This window comes from Pelodiscus sinensis, chromosome 2 (assembly GCF_049634645.1).
Source record: "Pelodiscus sinensis isolate JC-2024 chromosome 2, ASM4963464v1, whole genome shotgun sequence".
NCBI lineage: Eukaryota > Metazoa > Chordata > Testudines > Trionychidae > Pelodiscus > Pelodiscus sinensis.
In genome coordinates, this window is record NC_134712.1 from 147,054,946 (window position 1) to 147,073,570 (window position 18,625).

The 18,625-nt window shown below is 42.6% G+C and overlaps 1 protein-coding gene across 3 annotated transcripts in view; it reads right to left on the reverse strand.

Moving 5' to 3' along the window:
- STX17 (syntaxin 17) overlaps window positions 1-18,625 on the reverse strand; it is a 65,009-nt gene that overhangs the window by 18,012 nt on the left and 28,372 nt on the right. For all 3 annotated transcript variants that reach the window (XR_012901827.1, XM_075921599.1, XM_075921598.1), the window contains exon 4: window positions 470-701. Coding sequence is in view for 2 of the 3 variants with exons in the window: in XM_075921599.1 (XP_075777714.1) it covers window positions 470-701 (232 nt within the window). In the remaining variant the exon portion in view is untranslated. The remainder of the gene's footprint in view (window positions 1-469; window positions 702-18,625) is intronic.

Below are 18,625 nucleotides of genomic sequence, written 5' to 3' on the forward strand. Positions count from 1 at the left end.
ATCTACATCTCCTGATTGAGGCATTCAGTGATGATATCAGAATTGTTTTCATCTTGATGTTTTAGATAATGAATTAAATGAAAATGTAGTAAGTGGTTACCATTACAGAGCAGTGGAAAAAGAAAACTACAATATCTCCAAGATTGCTTGTACTGTACAATGTAGTGCTCTTATTACTTAATTGCATTTACTAGGCTACCATTTTTTTCTTCTCCTTGAATAGCTGATTAAACCAATTATTAACTACACACACGGCAGTAGGAATCTGTATTCCACAAATAGTGAAAAAACTGTGGTATATAAAAGTTATATTCACCTCTTGTCATACAGGAATAATTTATTTTTTACTAAACTGAAGTCTCATCTATTTAGTCCCACAATATCTGGTCAGAAAACCCAGCAAATATACGATCATAAGTAAATCCAAAAATACCACAATTCAGTTAATTGAAAAATGAAATTCTATTACCTCCTCCTACTGTTGCAGAGCTGATTAGAGGAGATTTTAAAGAGGTGCCCTCCTGTTCATTAAACTGTCTTTTAAGTTCTTCTGCAGATTCTGAATGGAGTTGTAGAAATTCTTTTATGGCAAATGAAGCTTCCTCTTTAACTGGATTTATCATTCTTTGCAGAGTTTGTTTATCTTCCAGTCGAACCCGTAAACAAAGTTTCTCCATCTCTCGGATATTAGCTCGCAGTTGCTGCAATAGTTTTAAAAGTTTATTTGTAACTTTCTGGAATACTGCTACTTCTGGAATACTGCTACTTCTACACACTTCTTTCAAGGAGGGGGGACACAAATTAACTACAGTTATTTTAATTTTTAAATAATAAAAAATTACATTTTAAAGTTGTGTAAGTTGTAAAAAATAAAAATTCAAAAGGGCCTTCTTCTCAAACAACCAAATGCCTTAATTTTATTCTAATTAAATGAAAATTTTCTACACAAAACTCTGTTGCACCCGGGAAATAACAGGCATATTTTGCACAAGATATAAGAATGTAATATTCTTTTCCCACTTTTTGTGTATGGTCTATCTGTGCACAGATCTCTCTTCTCACAGCACATCATTTCCTATGCTTGTGACAACTTGTATCTAAGAGTTTTTTCTCTGGAACCAGATCAACCCACATACTCCACCAGATAACCAGCAACTCAAGGCAGATTTCACTAGTTCTTCAACCTCTCACCCATTCTAATAAACTGGCTGTACACAGGAGAGTAGCCACTGACATTTGATACCTAAGGAGCCAACTACAGCCCTGATTACAGATGTCGAATTTAAGACTTTGTCTTCCTTATGAATGTGCCCCAATATAGCAGCACAAATGTAACCCTTAACACAGACAGGCAAAGCACCAATCACTCACCCCTCTTGGAAACTGGATCCTCCCATGGATATTTAATCACATGTCCCATTGTGCCCTTAGAGCAGGGGTGGGCAATAATTTTTGATGGGGGTGGGGGCACTTGAAGAATTTGGAAAGTGGTTGAGGGCCGCACTCTTCCATGGTATTAACAGAGGAAGTGAGGGGTCTGGGGTAGAGGTTAGGCACAGAAGGGCACTTGGGGTAAGGGAGGGAGTTTGGGTGGAGGAGTTGGTTGTGACCTGGACCACTTGACTGGGATGCAGAGGGAGGTGCAGGGATATGGGTTGTGAGCTAGGACAGGAGGGGACTAGGATCCGGGGCAGAGGATTGGGGTACCAGATCTGGGAAGGGATATGGGTGCAGGAGGGAGGCAGAGGATTTGGGAATGTGGGAGGCAGAGAGTTGGGGGAGGAAGAGCTGGGGTGCCAGAAGCAGGCTGTGGCCAGAAGTCTTACCAGCCTGCAGCCATACACTTTCCTGAAGCAGCCTGCCTGCTCCATCCCTGTACATGCTATCGCCATGTGCTTTGTGAATAACTACCAGCCCCAGAGGAAAGAGGTGTGGTGCTTCTTGGCTGCCTGTTATTGAAATAGGCAGCTCCACTGGCCGGTTTCTGGCCAAAAACTGGCTAATGGGATTGAGCTGGGGGCGGGAGCAGATCCTAAAGCCTTCCCCCTCCACTCCAGGCTCACAGATTTTAAAGCAAGTTTCTGAGTGAGGTGTAGGTGGGGCGAAGCAAGCAGAGAGCCTGCCTGGGGTTCCCCGCAGTGTCCATGGGCCTGATCTGGTGGCTTGGGGGGCCAGATCTGGCTCGCAGGCCATATTTTGCCCAGGCTGCAGTGTTCCAGTTCTTGCTGCCATGTCAGTAATAGCAGAAAAATGCACTGAACACCAAAGGGAAAAATTATCTCAAAGTTTCCCATTTCATCAAACAGATTGATCTAAATATCACAAAAGCTAACCTGACCTGCAAGAGCAAACTTCACCGTAACCACAGGTAAACAACCTCTCTCACCACAAGGGGAGTTGTCCACTAGACAAACTCTCTATGAAGATGGGTTCAATACTATAAATGTTTCTGAACCCGACCCTAGTGGATGTAACACAAACTCATCTGCTATGACATCTGATATCTTCAGCATATTTTGCAAAGCAGACACTGTATTCTATATGTATTTATAGAGTTCCTGCATCTCTGCCCTGCACAAGATTTGGACAGAGACTGAATCATCTCACCCTATATACACTTACCATAGCTGTCAGCATGCCCTCTGTAGACAATTCCTGGAGAATTGGGCTTTAATGTGTGTCAGACTATTTGGAATTTCAAGAATTCCATACACTATGGATCAGAGCCTGATGTGAATTTAACATGTTGAAGACTTACTTGAACTCTGAATAATTATATCAATGCACATAGTTATTTCTTGTTAAGGACATTAGCGTCTTACAATTAAAGGCTGAGGTTTTACCACAGGATCACAGATAGCACAGAATCTGCAATTTTATTGATTTTGCCCCTAAAGCATCATTGACCACTGCTTGGGGTTCCCTTGGAGAAAGGGGGAAAGAACGTTCATCAAAGCATATCTGAATTCCCAGCAGTTGTACTGTGTCCTCTTGTTTTCTTTGTACAAACTTTCTTCTGTTAGGAGTACTATCCTCCCTCACTTCCTTTCACAGAAAATATTCAGCCTGATGTGTGGAAGGGGGTTGGAAATGTGGGTTAATTTTGTTTTTGTTATCTAACTGATTTGGGTAGGTTAAGAGGGAATTACACATTGTCAAACAAAATGGTGTGTTAAAGATAACAATACTTTACATATATATAAAATATTTTCATCCAAGGAATTCTAAGTGCAAAGAGAGGCTATAACCATTTCACATATTGGGAAAGAAAAGTACAAACAAGATAAAATGTCTTGCCCATAGTCAAATGCTGACATGATGAGTCATTGGCAGATTAGGAATAAAATATCAGGCACCCTGCTCTAGTTGCTCAAAGACACTACATCCATAATTGCAGCTGCATTGCTATTTCCAGGAAATATCTAAGTCAGCCAGCATCAGCACTCATATCCAACAAACACTTTAGATCCCCAAAATTAAAAAAAACTGTATTGGTGGTGGAACAGAGACAATTAGGGTTAAATTAGGCTACGGTATGTGGGGGGGAGAGGAGGAACCTAATGGGGGGGAAGAAAGAGAGGAGAGGAAAATAGGGGAAAGCTAGTATTGCTACAGAGCAAGTGGCCTAGCTAGGGTATAACTGTGCTAAGAAAAGTGAAGGATACATCTGTTGAGCAGATTAAACCAAGGGACATAATTTTTCATACATCTCCAACGATACTAGGCCTTTCAAAGGTGTAACTACTACTATCACTACTGTCTGAGTGAAGATATACCTCTCTCCAGAGCCAGTCCTAACCAATTGGCAGCCCACTCCTACGACCAGCTCTGTAGGAGCTATGGAAGTCACAAAGTATCATCTGCACACAAACACTGGTCACATTGCACCTCACGGAAATACTGGTAGACACCTGGAAAACTGTGTGTTTTTGAGTGTGCAAGGAGAACATGATGTCTGCTCATGGAAACATTTTACCTATCATGACAGCAGGGATAAGAAAGCTCCACAGCATCTGTGTAAAGGAGGTAAAGGAATAATTCAGCAAAGAAGGATCTGTAGATACAGGATTACCTGCTTGTATATCTCCTTTATCTAAACAAAGTCTTTCAGAATTACTCATTTAAATGAAGCAGTGGGGATGGCACGCATCAGGCTCAGATACACAAAGATACTGAGGTGCCAAGCCCTCAGACTTGGGCACTTACATCCCAGTGATAGGCTCACGGTGATTCAAGAATTCCCATCAAACCGTGTAGGTACCTAAACTCACTCGGTGCCTTAGTTTTCAGGACAAAAGTTTCCACCTCTGAGCATGCACATCACTGCTTCCTGCTAGGCATCTTGAGGCCTCTCTCACACCTATGCTTCAAAGCAGTTCACACACTGGTGGAACACAGGTGTTTTTGTCCACCTAAATCACAGTGTCCAATCCAATAGGTGGGAGCAGCCTACCAGATTGGGTCCCATTCAAAATGTGGCCACTATAGGACGCGGTCCTGGAGGAGGTGGTGGCGGTGCCACCCAACTTGTAACGTTTAGACAATTGTTTAGAATATTCACCTGGCATATGGGAAGCCCAGTTCCCCTCCCTCTCCCCCCTCAGGGAGGGAGATGGAAGGCCCCTGTTGAACTCCTACCTCTCAAGGGAATGCTCCATCTAAGCAGTGGGATATGCATACTCTGATATCCAGCTCCTTCAGTCTATACTGTCAAAGCTCTTCCACTATGTACAAATAATGAATGAATACATTTTTTTAAAAAAGCACAAGTGCAGCGGGGGGACTGCGTTCGAGCCAGGACAGCTGATTCCTGGCTCACACCCACGCTCACACTACACCTCTGCCTCCTCTGGCCCCCTTCCCCCGGAGATGGTGCCGGGAAAGGGAAGGCAGGGGGGGGAGGGGTGGCTCCTGCTCCCTGGCCCACATAGAAGCAGCAAGGCAGGGGGAAGCAACTAGTCAAGTCACTAGCTGACTATCTGATAAGCATATGCATATTGTATAGTTCACTATTCGCTTACATCCCTAAGGTGGAAGTTGTTTGTTTTAATTACACATCCTGGATACAATTTATTTTATTTTTATAAATAAGTGAAGAACCTCCCCCATATGACAGAAATATTACTATAGATGAAGGAAATTAATCCAGCTTCCAAAAACACACACCACATTGAGGGGAATGACACTATAAAAGGCGCATTAAGCAAGCAAAGAGAGCAGAGAACTATTGATTCACAAAAATCAATTGTCAAATTAATCAAGCGTATACAATATTGTATGTTTAAATGAATAGTAGTATTAGCTAATCTTAAACTGCAGTATTTAAAATGAATCCCACATAAACATTGATTACCAAAAATGAAAATATGAAAGACACAAAGTGTAGCATTATAAGATACTGAATTGAAATAGGAATCTGATATAATATTCCCCATAGTCTTCATTTAAATCAAATTAGACAATTCTTCCTATCATTTCACATTAATTCTTGTTTTACAGCAGCCAAAAATTGATCATCATAATCGCAATCCAGAAAAATCAACTTCTCTTTTTAGGAGACATTTGGAATTTGTTTCTTGCCAAATGGCAATATCTAGGCACAGATCTAATTACTTCTTCTGGTGAGCTTGCATCAGTCTCTCCAAAGAACAGTATGAACAGAAATGAGTGTGAAATTTACATGGATACATTTTATCACGCTGTTTTGTCTCCAGAACAAAGACCATTATCCTATCTTTATTCTCAGATGATGCCGAAAACAACAATACAAACAGAAACCGCCCTTTGTAGTACAGGCAGTCCCCGGGTTACGTACAAGATAAGAACAAACCTACAGTCCCTAAGTTGAATCTGTACGTAAGTCGGAACTGGCGTCCAGATTCAGCCGCTGCTGAAACTGATCAGTTTCAACAGCGGCTGAATCTGGATGCCAGTTCTGACTTACATACAGATTCAACTTAAGAACCCCAGGCATTCCCAGGTCAGCTGCTGCTGAAACTGCTGCCCGCGTGTTCCGCCGCTTTGCTCCCCGTCCCCTGGTCTGCAGACCAGGGGGGCGGGGAGCAAAGCAGAGCAAAGCGGCGGAACACGCGGGCAGCGGACAGCCCAGACGCGTCTGGGCTGTCCGCTGCCCGCGTGCTCCGCCGCTTTGCTTCCTCTCCCTGGTCTGCAGGAGACCAGGGAGAGGGCCCCGTTTGTAACTGCGGATCCGACATAAGTCGGATCCGCGTAACTCGGGGACTGCCTGTAGTTTAGAAGGAACAAAAAATTGAATAATAGCCAGAGGTGGCTAATACTTTTTCCAGAAAAAATCAGAACTGCTAGTAAACCTCTTGAATGGGAAATCCCCTCAGATCTTTGACAAATTAGGCAATTTTTTTTGTTCAGGTTTGTATCAGAGCAGTACACATGTACACAGCATATACCTACCTCCCCCAAACTTGTCTTCCAAAATCTAAACCAGTGATTCTCAACCCACGGCCCAATCAGCACACAGTTGTGGCCCATGTGACATCCTCAGGTAGTGTGTGTGTGTGGCCCATGTGACAGCCTCAGGTGTTGTGTGTGTGTGTGTGTGTGTGTGTGTGTGTGTATATTGTATGCCACATAGCTCTGTACAGTAAATAAGTTGAGAACCACTGATATAAACTCTCATTTTAAGAAAGTCTTCAGCTCTCGCTGCTGTGAAAAAATATTAAACAAGAACCAAATCCTTGTCTGTCCTTAGGGATTTTAGCCAGAGGGGTATGTTTACACATCAAAGTTATTTCGAAATAACTTTCCTAGCATCTAAACAGCCAAACCGCTATTTCGAAATTAATTCGAAATAGCGGAGCACTTATTTTGAATTTCGTAAACCTCATTCTACGAGGAATAATGCCAAATTCGAAATAGCTATTTCGAAATAAGTGCTGTGTAGACACTTATATCGAAATAGGGGGCCTCCAGCCTTCCCAGAGTGTCCTGGTGGCAACTCTAGCCTCAACCAAGAACACTCCTCTTCCTCCCCACTCCCCAGAGCCCTTAAAGGGGTTGACTTTGGCTACAGTGCCAGTGCTTGTGCCTGCTCCAAGCCTGCCAACCCAGAGCCAGCAGTCACTGCCCCGACCCAGTGGCCCCAAAACATAAGCCAGCAAGCCACCGCTCCCCAGGAACAGTCTGCCAGCTCCCAGGAGCCTGCCAGAGCCCAGAGCAGGTGGGCATCTTCCTGGTCCAGGGGGGAGATCATGGACTTTATTCAGGTTTGGGAAGGATGCCCCCAACGTCCATGATCTCCACACTAGATGGAGGAACACGGCTGTCTATGGCAGAATAGCTGCCAGCCTGGCCACCAAAGACCACATGCAAACCCAGGAGCAGGTTTGCATGAAAATTAAGTTGGTCCAGCAACACCCCCAACCCTGAGCTTCCCCTCCCCCTTCTTCCCCTTGCTTCCCCCTTCCAGCTCCCTCCTCCCAGGTTTCCCCCTCCCCTCTCCCACCCTCTCCGCCTCCCTTCCCCAGTCTCACCAGTATTTCATTCCCTCCCCCTCAGTTTTGTTAAATAAAGAGAGTTTGTGTTCATGAAAATACATGTATTTTGACATCAGGAAGGGGGCTTAGGGAGGGGTAAGTGGAAGGACGTGAGGAAGGAATGAGGTACAAGGCCCCAGTGGGGCAGACCAGGGAGGCTCTTAGTGCTCCTCAGGGTAGAAGCTCTCCCGCAGGGCTTCCTGTATACTAACAGCCCTCCAATGGACCTCCCAGATGGCAGCCTGCAGAAAGTGCAGCCAGGCTCACAGCAACGCATCCAAGAGAAGCACCAGAGTGCCCAGGAGCAGCTCTGGCTCCATACTGCAGAGTGCTGTGGTGTCTCGAGTGAGGGCAACCAAAGCTGGCAGAGACAAAAATGCTTTGCTGTCCTTCAGCAAGGCAGGCAAGCAAGCAGGGAAAGCTAAGAACTGGCTGTCCAGGGGGGGGGTCCCTTTAAGCACAGACCTCAGATAGCCTCAGGCAGCAGCCCCAGACAGTAAGTCCTGACCTAGTGCCCTGCCAGAACTGGTTCCAGCCAGCTTTAAATGTGATTCACAGTCCACTCAGTGGGGATGCGATATTTCAAAATAACAAAATGCTATTTAGAAATGCATTTTCTGTGTAGATGCGTTATTTCAAAATAAGCTATTTCGAAATAACATGGTAGTGTAGATACACTGGTGGCTGGCCACCTAGGGTATATCTGCACCAGTATTGATGGACAAAGCTACTGTAAGCCTTAATTCACACTGGTGCATTTTACCCTGCTTGAAACAAGAATAAAATATACCACTATCCTAGGACGCTGCACCATTACAACTACATTGATGGCTACTCACAGACAGCTGTAACTGTGGCAAATTCCCACAAGTATGAATAAGGCCTGAATGTAAGCAACAGAATGATATCAGCCGGAATTCATAGAGTCTCTAAAACAACAGCTCCAAAATACATAAACTAGCCCATTACTAAAGAGATACATTTAAAATGTCACTATTTTATTGTAAATCTAAGCTTGTAAACAAGGAGACAGAGGATCACATGAAGATCTGCACCATCTATCATCCATGATATTCCATCCTTGTGCCACAATTTCTAACCCTCCAATCAAGAAGCCAAGGCCAAGCTGCCAAGGCAAAGCATCCGAATCTCATGAAGGAAGCCAAGCCCAAAGAGCCCACCAAAATGCAGCATAGAATGTGTGATCATATTTTGAATATCTGCAGAATCTATTGTAAGTGGCTTCTCATTATAGTGGTGTAAAATGGGTGGAACTTAGTTTACGGGTGGATAATGGAACCATACTATTCTTTTATCTTTCCCCTCACAAATTTGATTCTGCTTTTTTTTTTTTTTTTTTTTTTTTAAATCAACCTGTATCAAGTGATGTGGAAGCATGGTCCCCTTTATCTTAGCTCCTGTATTTTGAAGTTGTGAAGCTTAGTTTGTAAGACCTGGAATGTTTCTTTAAAATAACTGGAATCTTGATCTGCTAATTCTCCACAAAAAAATTAACTACTGTACTAAAATGAATGTGAGACTGTTTATATATCTTGCTAGAAAATAAAACAGCACTACTTATATTATTGTTCTTATATTATGCTTCCATCCCTAGATGTCAACATATTTTAACAGAGTAACATGCATTATTCCCATTGTACAGATATAGAAAGTGAGGTGGAGAGACAGAGTTTGAGTGCAAGTTCTCAGAAGCGTCCACAAATTTCAGGTGCCAAAGTTAAAATGTCTAAGGCCTCATTTTCATAGGTATTGACCACCTGCAATTCCTACTGACTCCTACTGATTTAGCAAGAATTCAGAAAATAATGAAACTACTCAGGTCTAGGTGCTATTAACAATGGGAATCAGAAAACTGTATAGAACTCTAAATGTAACTTAACATACACTGGGACTCTCCCAGTTTCCAAATCTTTACACTGTATTTAATAAACAATATTTTTCTATCACAGAACAAAAAAGGGGAGCAAAGTTAAAGTTCTGAAGAAACATAAACTGGATGTGATTGAGAATGAGAGAGGTTTTGTGTCAAAAAGGAAATGGCTGACTCCATTCACTTTTCATTTTCAGACGTTCTGACATTTAGGATGATAGAGTGGTTCCACGTGTAGGTTTCCTGGATAGAACATTTAATACAGTGAGTAATAAGAATACTCAAGCTTAGGTGCTATGACAATGTGAATCAGAATCTCCTTTTATTTTGATAACAAAGGAAAAACTCTGACAACATTCGGATATGGTCAAAGAAAATATTTAGAAACATTTTTATTGTGTGTTCCAGCATAAAGCCCATCTTGTAGTCTAGTGCTGAAGGAACAATACCGGATTCTACAAATTCTAATATTACTTCCATTGAGGTAAACTGAAGACACCAATCTTAAGTTAGTGTGCCCCCAAGGAGCAGCATTTCAATTTTATTAGTATTCAAAAGTTTGGGGTTTTTTTTACTTCTTAGACACAAATTCATTGCCAGTAGGCAGAATTATATCCCCTATATACAGTGGTGTATCATCAGAGAAGGAAAAGTAGATAAAAAAAAAAAATCACATACAAAACAGAAGCATGCACAAATCAAGGAACATGAGATTCAGAATGGAGCTCAGGGAATTAGCCAAGAGGGCTAACATCCTATCATAGTTATGCTTCCTAATCTTGACATAGGAAACAAAACTGCAAAAAGAAACAAGAGGTACTGAATAACCAGTAGAAATACACCCCGCTCATCAGGAGCTATGCTTGATAACGGTCATAAGGCAAGAAACTTTTATCACTCTTCTCATTACGTCCCAAATCCTGCCAACACCTTGTCAGTCTGCATAATTTTACTCAGGAGTGGTTCTATTGACTGAAATGGGATTATTCACAAGCATAAGAACATGTACAATTGGTGCTTGCTTCCTCATTCCTATGCTATTTATTTTTGGAATGTCCCTTCATGAGGCTTTTAAGGACTCCAAAAGTCAATTCAGAAATATTTGCATTCTGTGGATTGTAGGGTAACATAATGCAGCCTAGGTATTACTTACCAACAACAATGAAAAACTTTGGATGTTCCAGAACACTAATGATACTAGGGTATGTGGTGGAGTTATGCTTTTTTTTCCTGAAAAGCAATTATGGGCAAGAATACAAGTAAATAGTTGGCACAGATTACTATATGGACATTTACGATTGCTTGATATTCCTTATTCCTTGCTCTTATGCATTTAATTTTTAAATTCACAATTTTAAAACTTTTTTTCTTGGTAAGTTTTTGTATTTTTCTTGTTCGGCCTATGTGTGCATTACCTTCTCTGTCACTTTACTATTTACTCCATTCACATTATTTACAGGTGGCCCTAACTATTTGTGGGGTATGTTTTCTTACGTACATAAAGCAATGGTGAGCAACCTGTGGCCCACTGAGGTTCATAGACTATGTGTGGCCTGTGAGACATTTTGTTTACCATTGCCCCGCACAGGATTGCCAAACTCTGTTGCTATTCATCCACAAAGGGTTTTTTCCTACTGGTATTACAAAAATGACACACACCTAAAGCAAAGGCAAGTGAAATGAGGTGCATGCTGATTGCATACAGCATTGTAAGAGTCATACACTTCCTCTGAATCCAAAGTGCTGCTACAGTTCAATCAACATACCTTACAAATTCTATATATGCAAGCAGAATTAGCAAAACTATCCTATCTTAGGAGACCATCTTGGTTATGACAATTGTGTGACCCACTGAGATGAAGGAGGGCCACTTATGTGGTCCACTCCCTAGCCGAGGTTGTCCCTCATTGGCGTAAAGACTGGTTCAAGGGTGAAGGGAGAGATCTTCAGAGAAGACAGGTGAACAGGGAGAAGGCATCTAAAGCATTATGAGAGAGATACCAGCCAACTATAAAGATATTCCCTTTTTTTTGGGTCTGAGTGACAAAGAATAAATGGAAAATGTATAGCCCTAGAAGATCACATGACATGCGTCAGCTGTGAACTATCAAAATTCCTGTGTTCAAATCAAAAGGAAGACACACAAAAGCTTGCCAGCTGAGCAAAGGAAAGTTGCTGATCATGAAAGTTAAAGTACGAAATAATTTCCTGCTTTTGTTCATAATTCCCTATCTTGTAATAAAAGGAAAAGGAAAAGATGTCATGGGTTTCAGAGCAGACATTTAAAATGTTTGTTTTATATATAGCACAAGAAAAAAAAAACCTGAGCTTATTTAATGTTTAAGAGAGGTGTTTTGGATTTACTGATTTATTAGAATTTGCTTTGTACTGTACCATTTCAGAACTAAAGATGGTTCCTTGGGTCAAAAACACAGTTCAGCCTCCAAGACCATTCAATGCTTGCTTTCTCTACTGCCAAAGGTTGTAATTAGTGCCAGGCTGATATTTACTAAACTCTTGTGCTTTATTAGTAAATAGAAAGAACCTGCATGAGTATTTTAGAACAAACAGTTAAGCTTGTTAAAACTTCAATAAAAGATAACAAACACTAAAACTGGTGTCAATTCCAATGAACTAGAACTAGTACTTGCTTCGATGTTCAGCTGAGACAAATCCACTTCTTGGCCACTGACAAATTCTTTGCAACACAATGGATGGGGAATGCAGAGAGTGGATAATGGTGGAGTATCATATATGGCAGCATGCAGAAGCAGGAAGGGTGGGGGCATGGGAAAGCGGTATGTGGTGGGGTTGAGTTCAAGTCCAACACTGGCTACTTTGGCCTACTGAAATAGTCTCTGCAAGGTGGCTTCACGCACATGCCCAGCCCCTGGCCCCATTACTCAGGGCAGACAATGAGCACTGGATGTGATCCTTCATGAAAAAAACAGAGAGCAATAACTATAGTTAAATATTTAAAAATAGTAATTTCTAAATACATACAGCATCTTTCCAGCTCCGCAGCTTCTAAGTGTGTAAAAAGAGGGGCTCTCTCATGTACTCTTCCTATGGTGTCTAGCACAAACATTGTCAAACTGTGGGGGTCGCAAACCTCAAAGGGTCACCGAGTTATCGCATGGGTGTTGCAAGTCCATGCATACATGGACAGCAACTGCTGTAAAATATATTATTTAAATCTAGCATTTCAGAAAATTGCATACACCTTTCTGTCACAATATAGTAGGTTTACTTCAGAAAGGATTCATTGTTCCTAAGCAAAACATATATTTGTATCAAAACCACTTTAAGGAAATTGGACTCTGGGCAATGGAGTATCATGAGTGCAGGTTTGTTCTCAAGACTAAAAAAAGATTGAGACAACATTAGTAGGCCTTAATGCAGCAGTTGAAAAGCTGTATTAAACAGCAGACCAATCAGAGCAATGAAATTGGCAAAAAAGGAATTTATAATTTAACAGTCAGACACAAAGGCAGAGGTAGCATAGCGCTAAGTGAGGAATAGGGGGCTATAGCCAACCCAAAATTTTCCTTAGTTATTCCTCATAGCCCTCCCTCCCAGTGCAAAGGTCAAACATTACACGGAAGTTAGAGTGGCACAGTATGGCATTGTCAAATACTTTTGCAGTTCTGCACTGCTCCAGGAGGCAGCAGTATCTCTAGAGCTGGGTATCTAGCCAGCTGCCAGCGCACACTGATCACCCAGCTGTGAAGGCAGCATCAGTAGCAGCACAGAAATAAGGGTGGCAATGGGTTCTAGTAAGTCTGCTGTGAAAAGTGGTATTTATATGTTTGTTCTTATCACTTTTCACAGCACACTTACCAGTGTTCCACTGCCACCCTTACTTCTTTGCTGGCTGCCTACCTGGGAGGCTGTGAAAAGTGTTATCAAAACAAATATCACTCTGCACAACACCATTTACATGCTGGATTCATCCTGGCAACATGTTGCAGTCACTGTTCGGCTACGTCTAGACTGGCCACAAATTCCGGAAAGGGATGCAAAGCAGGCAAGTCAGAATAGGGAAATCCGCGGGGGATTTAAATATCCCCCGCGGATTTAAATAAACATGTCCGCCGCTTTTTTTCCGGCTTGGGGAAAAGCCGGAAAAAAAGCGTCTAGACTGGCACGATCCTCCAGAATAAAGCCCTTTTCTGGAGGATCTCTTATTCCTACTTTCAAGAATAAGAATAAGAGATCCTCCGGAAAAGGGCTTTATTCCGGAGGATCGCGCCAGTTTAGACGCTTTTTTTCCGGCTTTTCCCCAAGCCGGAAAAAAAGCGGCGGACATGTTTATTTAAATCCGCGGGGGATATTTAAATCCCCCGCGGATTTCCCTATGCTGACTTACCTGATTTGCATCCCTTTTCCGGAATTTGTGGCCAGTCTAGACGTAGCCTTCCTGTGGTAAGCTATTCATTAGCGACTGCTCAAAGGGAAAGACATATCGGTGCAGCAGTGGTCTGCTCTCCCTCTCATCTTCTCCCTACTAGAGCCAATAGACTCCATTTCAGAAACAGCAGGTTTTACTGGAGGTTTCCACACAGCCCCCACCAACTGTTTCTTCCAGAGGTCCTGAAAGCAGAGCTCCAAAGCTCCCCCAAAGGCCTCCAAAGACAAAAGGCAACACCTCTGCCATCAGCCCCTATGAATACTTAACCTGTCTGGCCCCTATGAATACTTAACCAGCCTTCACCATGGCACCCAGCAACTTCAGTATCTTCTGCCAATAGGCTACACTAGTCTTAATGCCATCAACTGCTTCCAGGCCCTGCCTCATTACACCCCTTGTAATTGTCACTGATCTTCCCAATAGCCTTTCCCCCCGTTTCCTCTTCTCTCCAGTTTAGTATATTCTTTAACTTCAGATATAGTATCAAACACGATGGGTGGACTGGTTGATTACAGGATGACTGGGCTTCTTTAGCTTAACCAAATGACAGCCGAGTGGAGATATGATTGCTCTCTATGAAGACACCAGAGGAATAAATACTAGACAGAGAGAGGAGAGACAGAAGTTAAGTGTCATTGTTAACAAGTTCAGGCTTGAAATTAGGTGAAGATTTCTAACTACCAGAGTTCTGGAACGGCCTTTTGAAAGGTGAATGGTCAAGTGCAGAAGATGGGGGCCTGAAGTTTAAAGAAACTTTAAAAATAACTTGCCTGTATAGGCTTCTGCTTTAAAACTCCCCAAGATCGCAGATTTCCTGGCCTTGGGTGGTATGCTGCCACCACCTAAGTGAAAGAAAAACTCCTTTCTTCTTGAACACAGGAAGAAATCACTTGGGAACTTATTCCAGAGGGGTACCCCAAGCTCTTTTACCACACAAGAGCTTGAAAAAACAAACAGTAGTCCCTGATATATGCATGCCTAAGACTGAGGTGTCAGCTACCAATCTCCTTCCAGGACACAAGAATCAGATTATAGTCCTAATGTGATTTTTATTAACAAAACAAAAAGATATACTTGGTAAAGCATACTTGGTTGCTAGGTGTTATAGAGCAACTGAGGAAAAAAACTGATTAAAGCACAGAGAATTGCATCCCTGGGATTCAGCTTTACATATAGTTTTAACTTCCCAAAAGAAAGGCAGCAGGCAGATTCCCTTTCCATTCAAATCTCAACACTTTCTTCCCATTGATTCTTCTGGCTCCCTGCCAACACCTCCTAGCTACCTGGATTTAATCCTTTAGTTACTGAATTCTGGGATGTTTCCCTCCCATTCATCATAGGAGAAGTGTGGAAAAACAACCTAACTGGCTTCAAGTCTGAGCCTGTTGAGTTTATGGAGAGGATGATATTATGAAACTTCCTATAGAGACATGTAGCTGATCTGTAACTGCTAACAACAAATATGCCCAGTGGGTGTGATGGGACACTCGATGGAGACGGGCCCTGAGTTACTACGAAGAATTATTTCCCAGGGGTCTGCTTGGGTCATGCCAAAATGCTCAGTGTCTAACTACCATATTTGGAGTTGAGAAGGAATTTTCTTCCAGGTCAGATTGGCAGAGGCCCTGGGGTAGGGGGTTTCCACCTTCCTCTGCAGGTCATGTGAGGACCTGAGTAACTCTGCCAGAATGTATAGGTCTGTAACAAGAGTGGGTGGGCAAGGTGCTGTGACCTGCAATGTGCAGGTGCTCAGGCTAGATGACCCTGATGGTTCATTCTGGCTTTAAAGCCCATACTGTAACATTTTAAATATATCATTATTCATAGTACAGTAGCAAAAAAGTCAGTCGTGTCCCCACACACCTACCCCACATCTCCTTTTCTCTCCATCGTCTTCCACTGCTGCTATAATCCATATGACTTTGTTTTGTTTTAAATCAAGATTTATATTTAGGGCCCTACCAAATTCATGGTCATGCAAAACATGTTATGGACCATGAAATCTGGTCTTTTGTTTGCTTCTACACAATACTACACAGATTTCATGGGGGAGACCAGTGTTTCTCCATTTGGGAGTCCTCATCCAAAAAGGGAGTTGCAGGGTTATTTTAGGAGGATCGTGTTATTGCCACACTTATTTCTGTGAGGTCTTCAGAGCTGTGTGGCTGGGTGCCCAGCTCCAAAGGCATTGCCCTGCCAGTACCAGTACAGAAGTAAGGGTGCATACCATACTATACACTCTTACTTCTGTGTAACTGCATTCAGAGCTGGGCAGTTGGAGAATAGCAGCTGCTCTGCTGACCGAGGGCCACTTTCTACAGGCAGAAGTGCAGAAATGAGAGTGGCAATACCATACCATGACATCCTTAATTCTGCACTGCTGCTGGCGGTGACTCTGCCTTCAGATCTGGGCTCCCTGCCAGCAGTCATTGATCTCCAGCAGCCCAGTACTACAATCCTCTCCCCCCATACATGCACACGAACCTTGACACCTCCCCACAACTCTTTTTTGGGGCAGGACCTTACATTATACCACCATGTAATTTCAGATTTAAATAGCGTAAATCATTAAATTTATTATTTATAAAATCCTATGACTATGAAATTGACCAAAATGGACCATGAATTTCATAGGGTCCTATTTATACTGCACTTGTAAACCAACTCATCATTTTGCATTTGTCACACATATGCATTGCCCTAATTCTTCTCTTGATTTTGTCATGTCATTATTTGAGCTTCTATTCTCATGCTTAATTTTAAGTACCTGAGCAAAACCACTGTAGTCAACAGAAACACTTACGTGGGTAAAATTAAGCACACACATAAGATGTGTGCAGGATCAAGATCCTAAAGCAGGGCTACTCAACCTTGGAAGCCCCGGGGGCCACAACGACACTCACAGCAAATGCTGAGGGCCGCAACTTAAGTGTGGTTGAATATACAGGCAGTCCCCGGGTTACGTACAAGATAGGGACTGTAGGTTTGTTCTTAAGTTGAATTTGTATGTAAGTCAGAACTGGTATATATTGTAGGGGAAACTCTAGCCAAACATTTCTCCAGAGCTCAGTTTTATTCTCCCACACCTCACTTCCCTCAGTCCTTTATTCTCAAGCTGAGGTGTCTGCTGAGAAAAGCCGCTCCGCGTCTCCCTGGTCTGCTGGGGAAGACAGGGGGGACGCTAGCTTCGCATCTCCCTGGTCTGCTGGGGGGAAGCAGCTAGTGCGGGGTTGCCTCACCCCGTTTGTAAGTAGGGATCCGATGTAAGTCGGATCCATGTAACCCGGGGACTGTCTGTATATGCAAATATCTTTTTTCACACTGACAGGCATGAATACAAAGATTACAGCAAGACTACAGAACATGCAGATCCCATTTAAGTCAATTCTGCTGATATTTATAAAATGCAATATTTTACCAGATTTCCACCTATATGACAGCACTTTTCATGAGCAATGACAGTCTAGGAATTTAACTACTAAAATGCATATTAACAGAAGACCATTATACTGGCTACTTTTTTGTTTTGGCTCCCACCCGCGGGCCATGCATTGAGCCCCGCGTAAACCCAAACCACACTGCAGGTCGCAAACAAATGTAACTGCATGCGGCACGCAGGCTGTGTGTTGAGTAGCTCTGTCCTAAAGTGTCAATTCATTGGGGGCAGTGCCAATGTCTCACTAAGCAGGATTTTCCTCTTTTTCAGGTCTTGACTGGAAATGGACTTGAGCCAGACAGAGCACCCTTTGCATTTTTTCCTTTTTATTTAACAACGTACATGCTCTAGGATAGCAGTAATATAATGTTTTACCTCCAACTGGGAGCATAATTAAATAACTCATTCATGTACTTGTTGTAATAACACCTCTCTGGGCTGATCCACTGTTCCTTTTGAATCTTCTTAAAGTCTGGTGATAGGGTAGTAATGATCTGCTGCATTGAACACATCTGGGGCAAACTCCTTCACAAAATTTACCAAGTGATTACACGTGTATGGTCCCTATCGCTGTACAGAGTGTCTAAGATAGGGGTCAGCAACCTTTTCAAACCAAAGAGCCAAACTACATCAAACTTCAGAACAAGTGGTCAACAAAGAGCCATATAAGAATGCCCATTTGCATGACAGAAAACATACAACTTAATATGATTGACATACTGATTAATAATAACATAAATGAAACACTGCATTCACAGACTTTATTTAATGGGACTTCTGCTGCTGCACCTTTTTCCAGATTTCTTTGAAGTTTACATCATAACTGGTCAAATCCAGCTTCATGCACGCATTCGGGCTGTCTTCTGTCAATCTTATGGCAGGAGGCTGGATGTATTATAGACTCAGGGCACAAGGTTGGGGTGGTGCAGGAATCTAGGGATGTGGGGGGTGCAGGAATTTGGAGATTGGGGGGTATGAGGGGCTCAGGGCAGGGGGTTGGAGTATGGGGGGGAAACGAGTGTTATGGCAGAGGACTGGGGATTTTGGGATGCAGGAGTCTGGGGATGTGGGGATACGAGGGGCTATGGGTAGGGGGTTCAGGTTTATGATGGGGTAAGGGTTGGTGTGGGGGGTGTGTGTGCAGGAGTGTTATGACACTGTAGCCAGATAGGGGCTGGACCCCGATTGGGGTCTTGGCCAGGATTCATTTTTAAATAAAGTAAAATATTATGTCCAACACAAAATATTTCAACATTGTCTTTATTTATGGCAAGAGTGGGAAACCTTTTTTGCGTCAGGGGACACTGACCCACAGAAAAATCAAGTCAGGGACCACACAGGTCAGAAGCAAAAAAAAAAAAAAAAAAACCATTCCA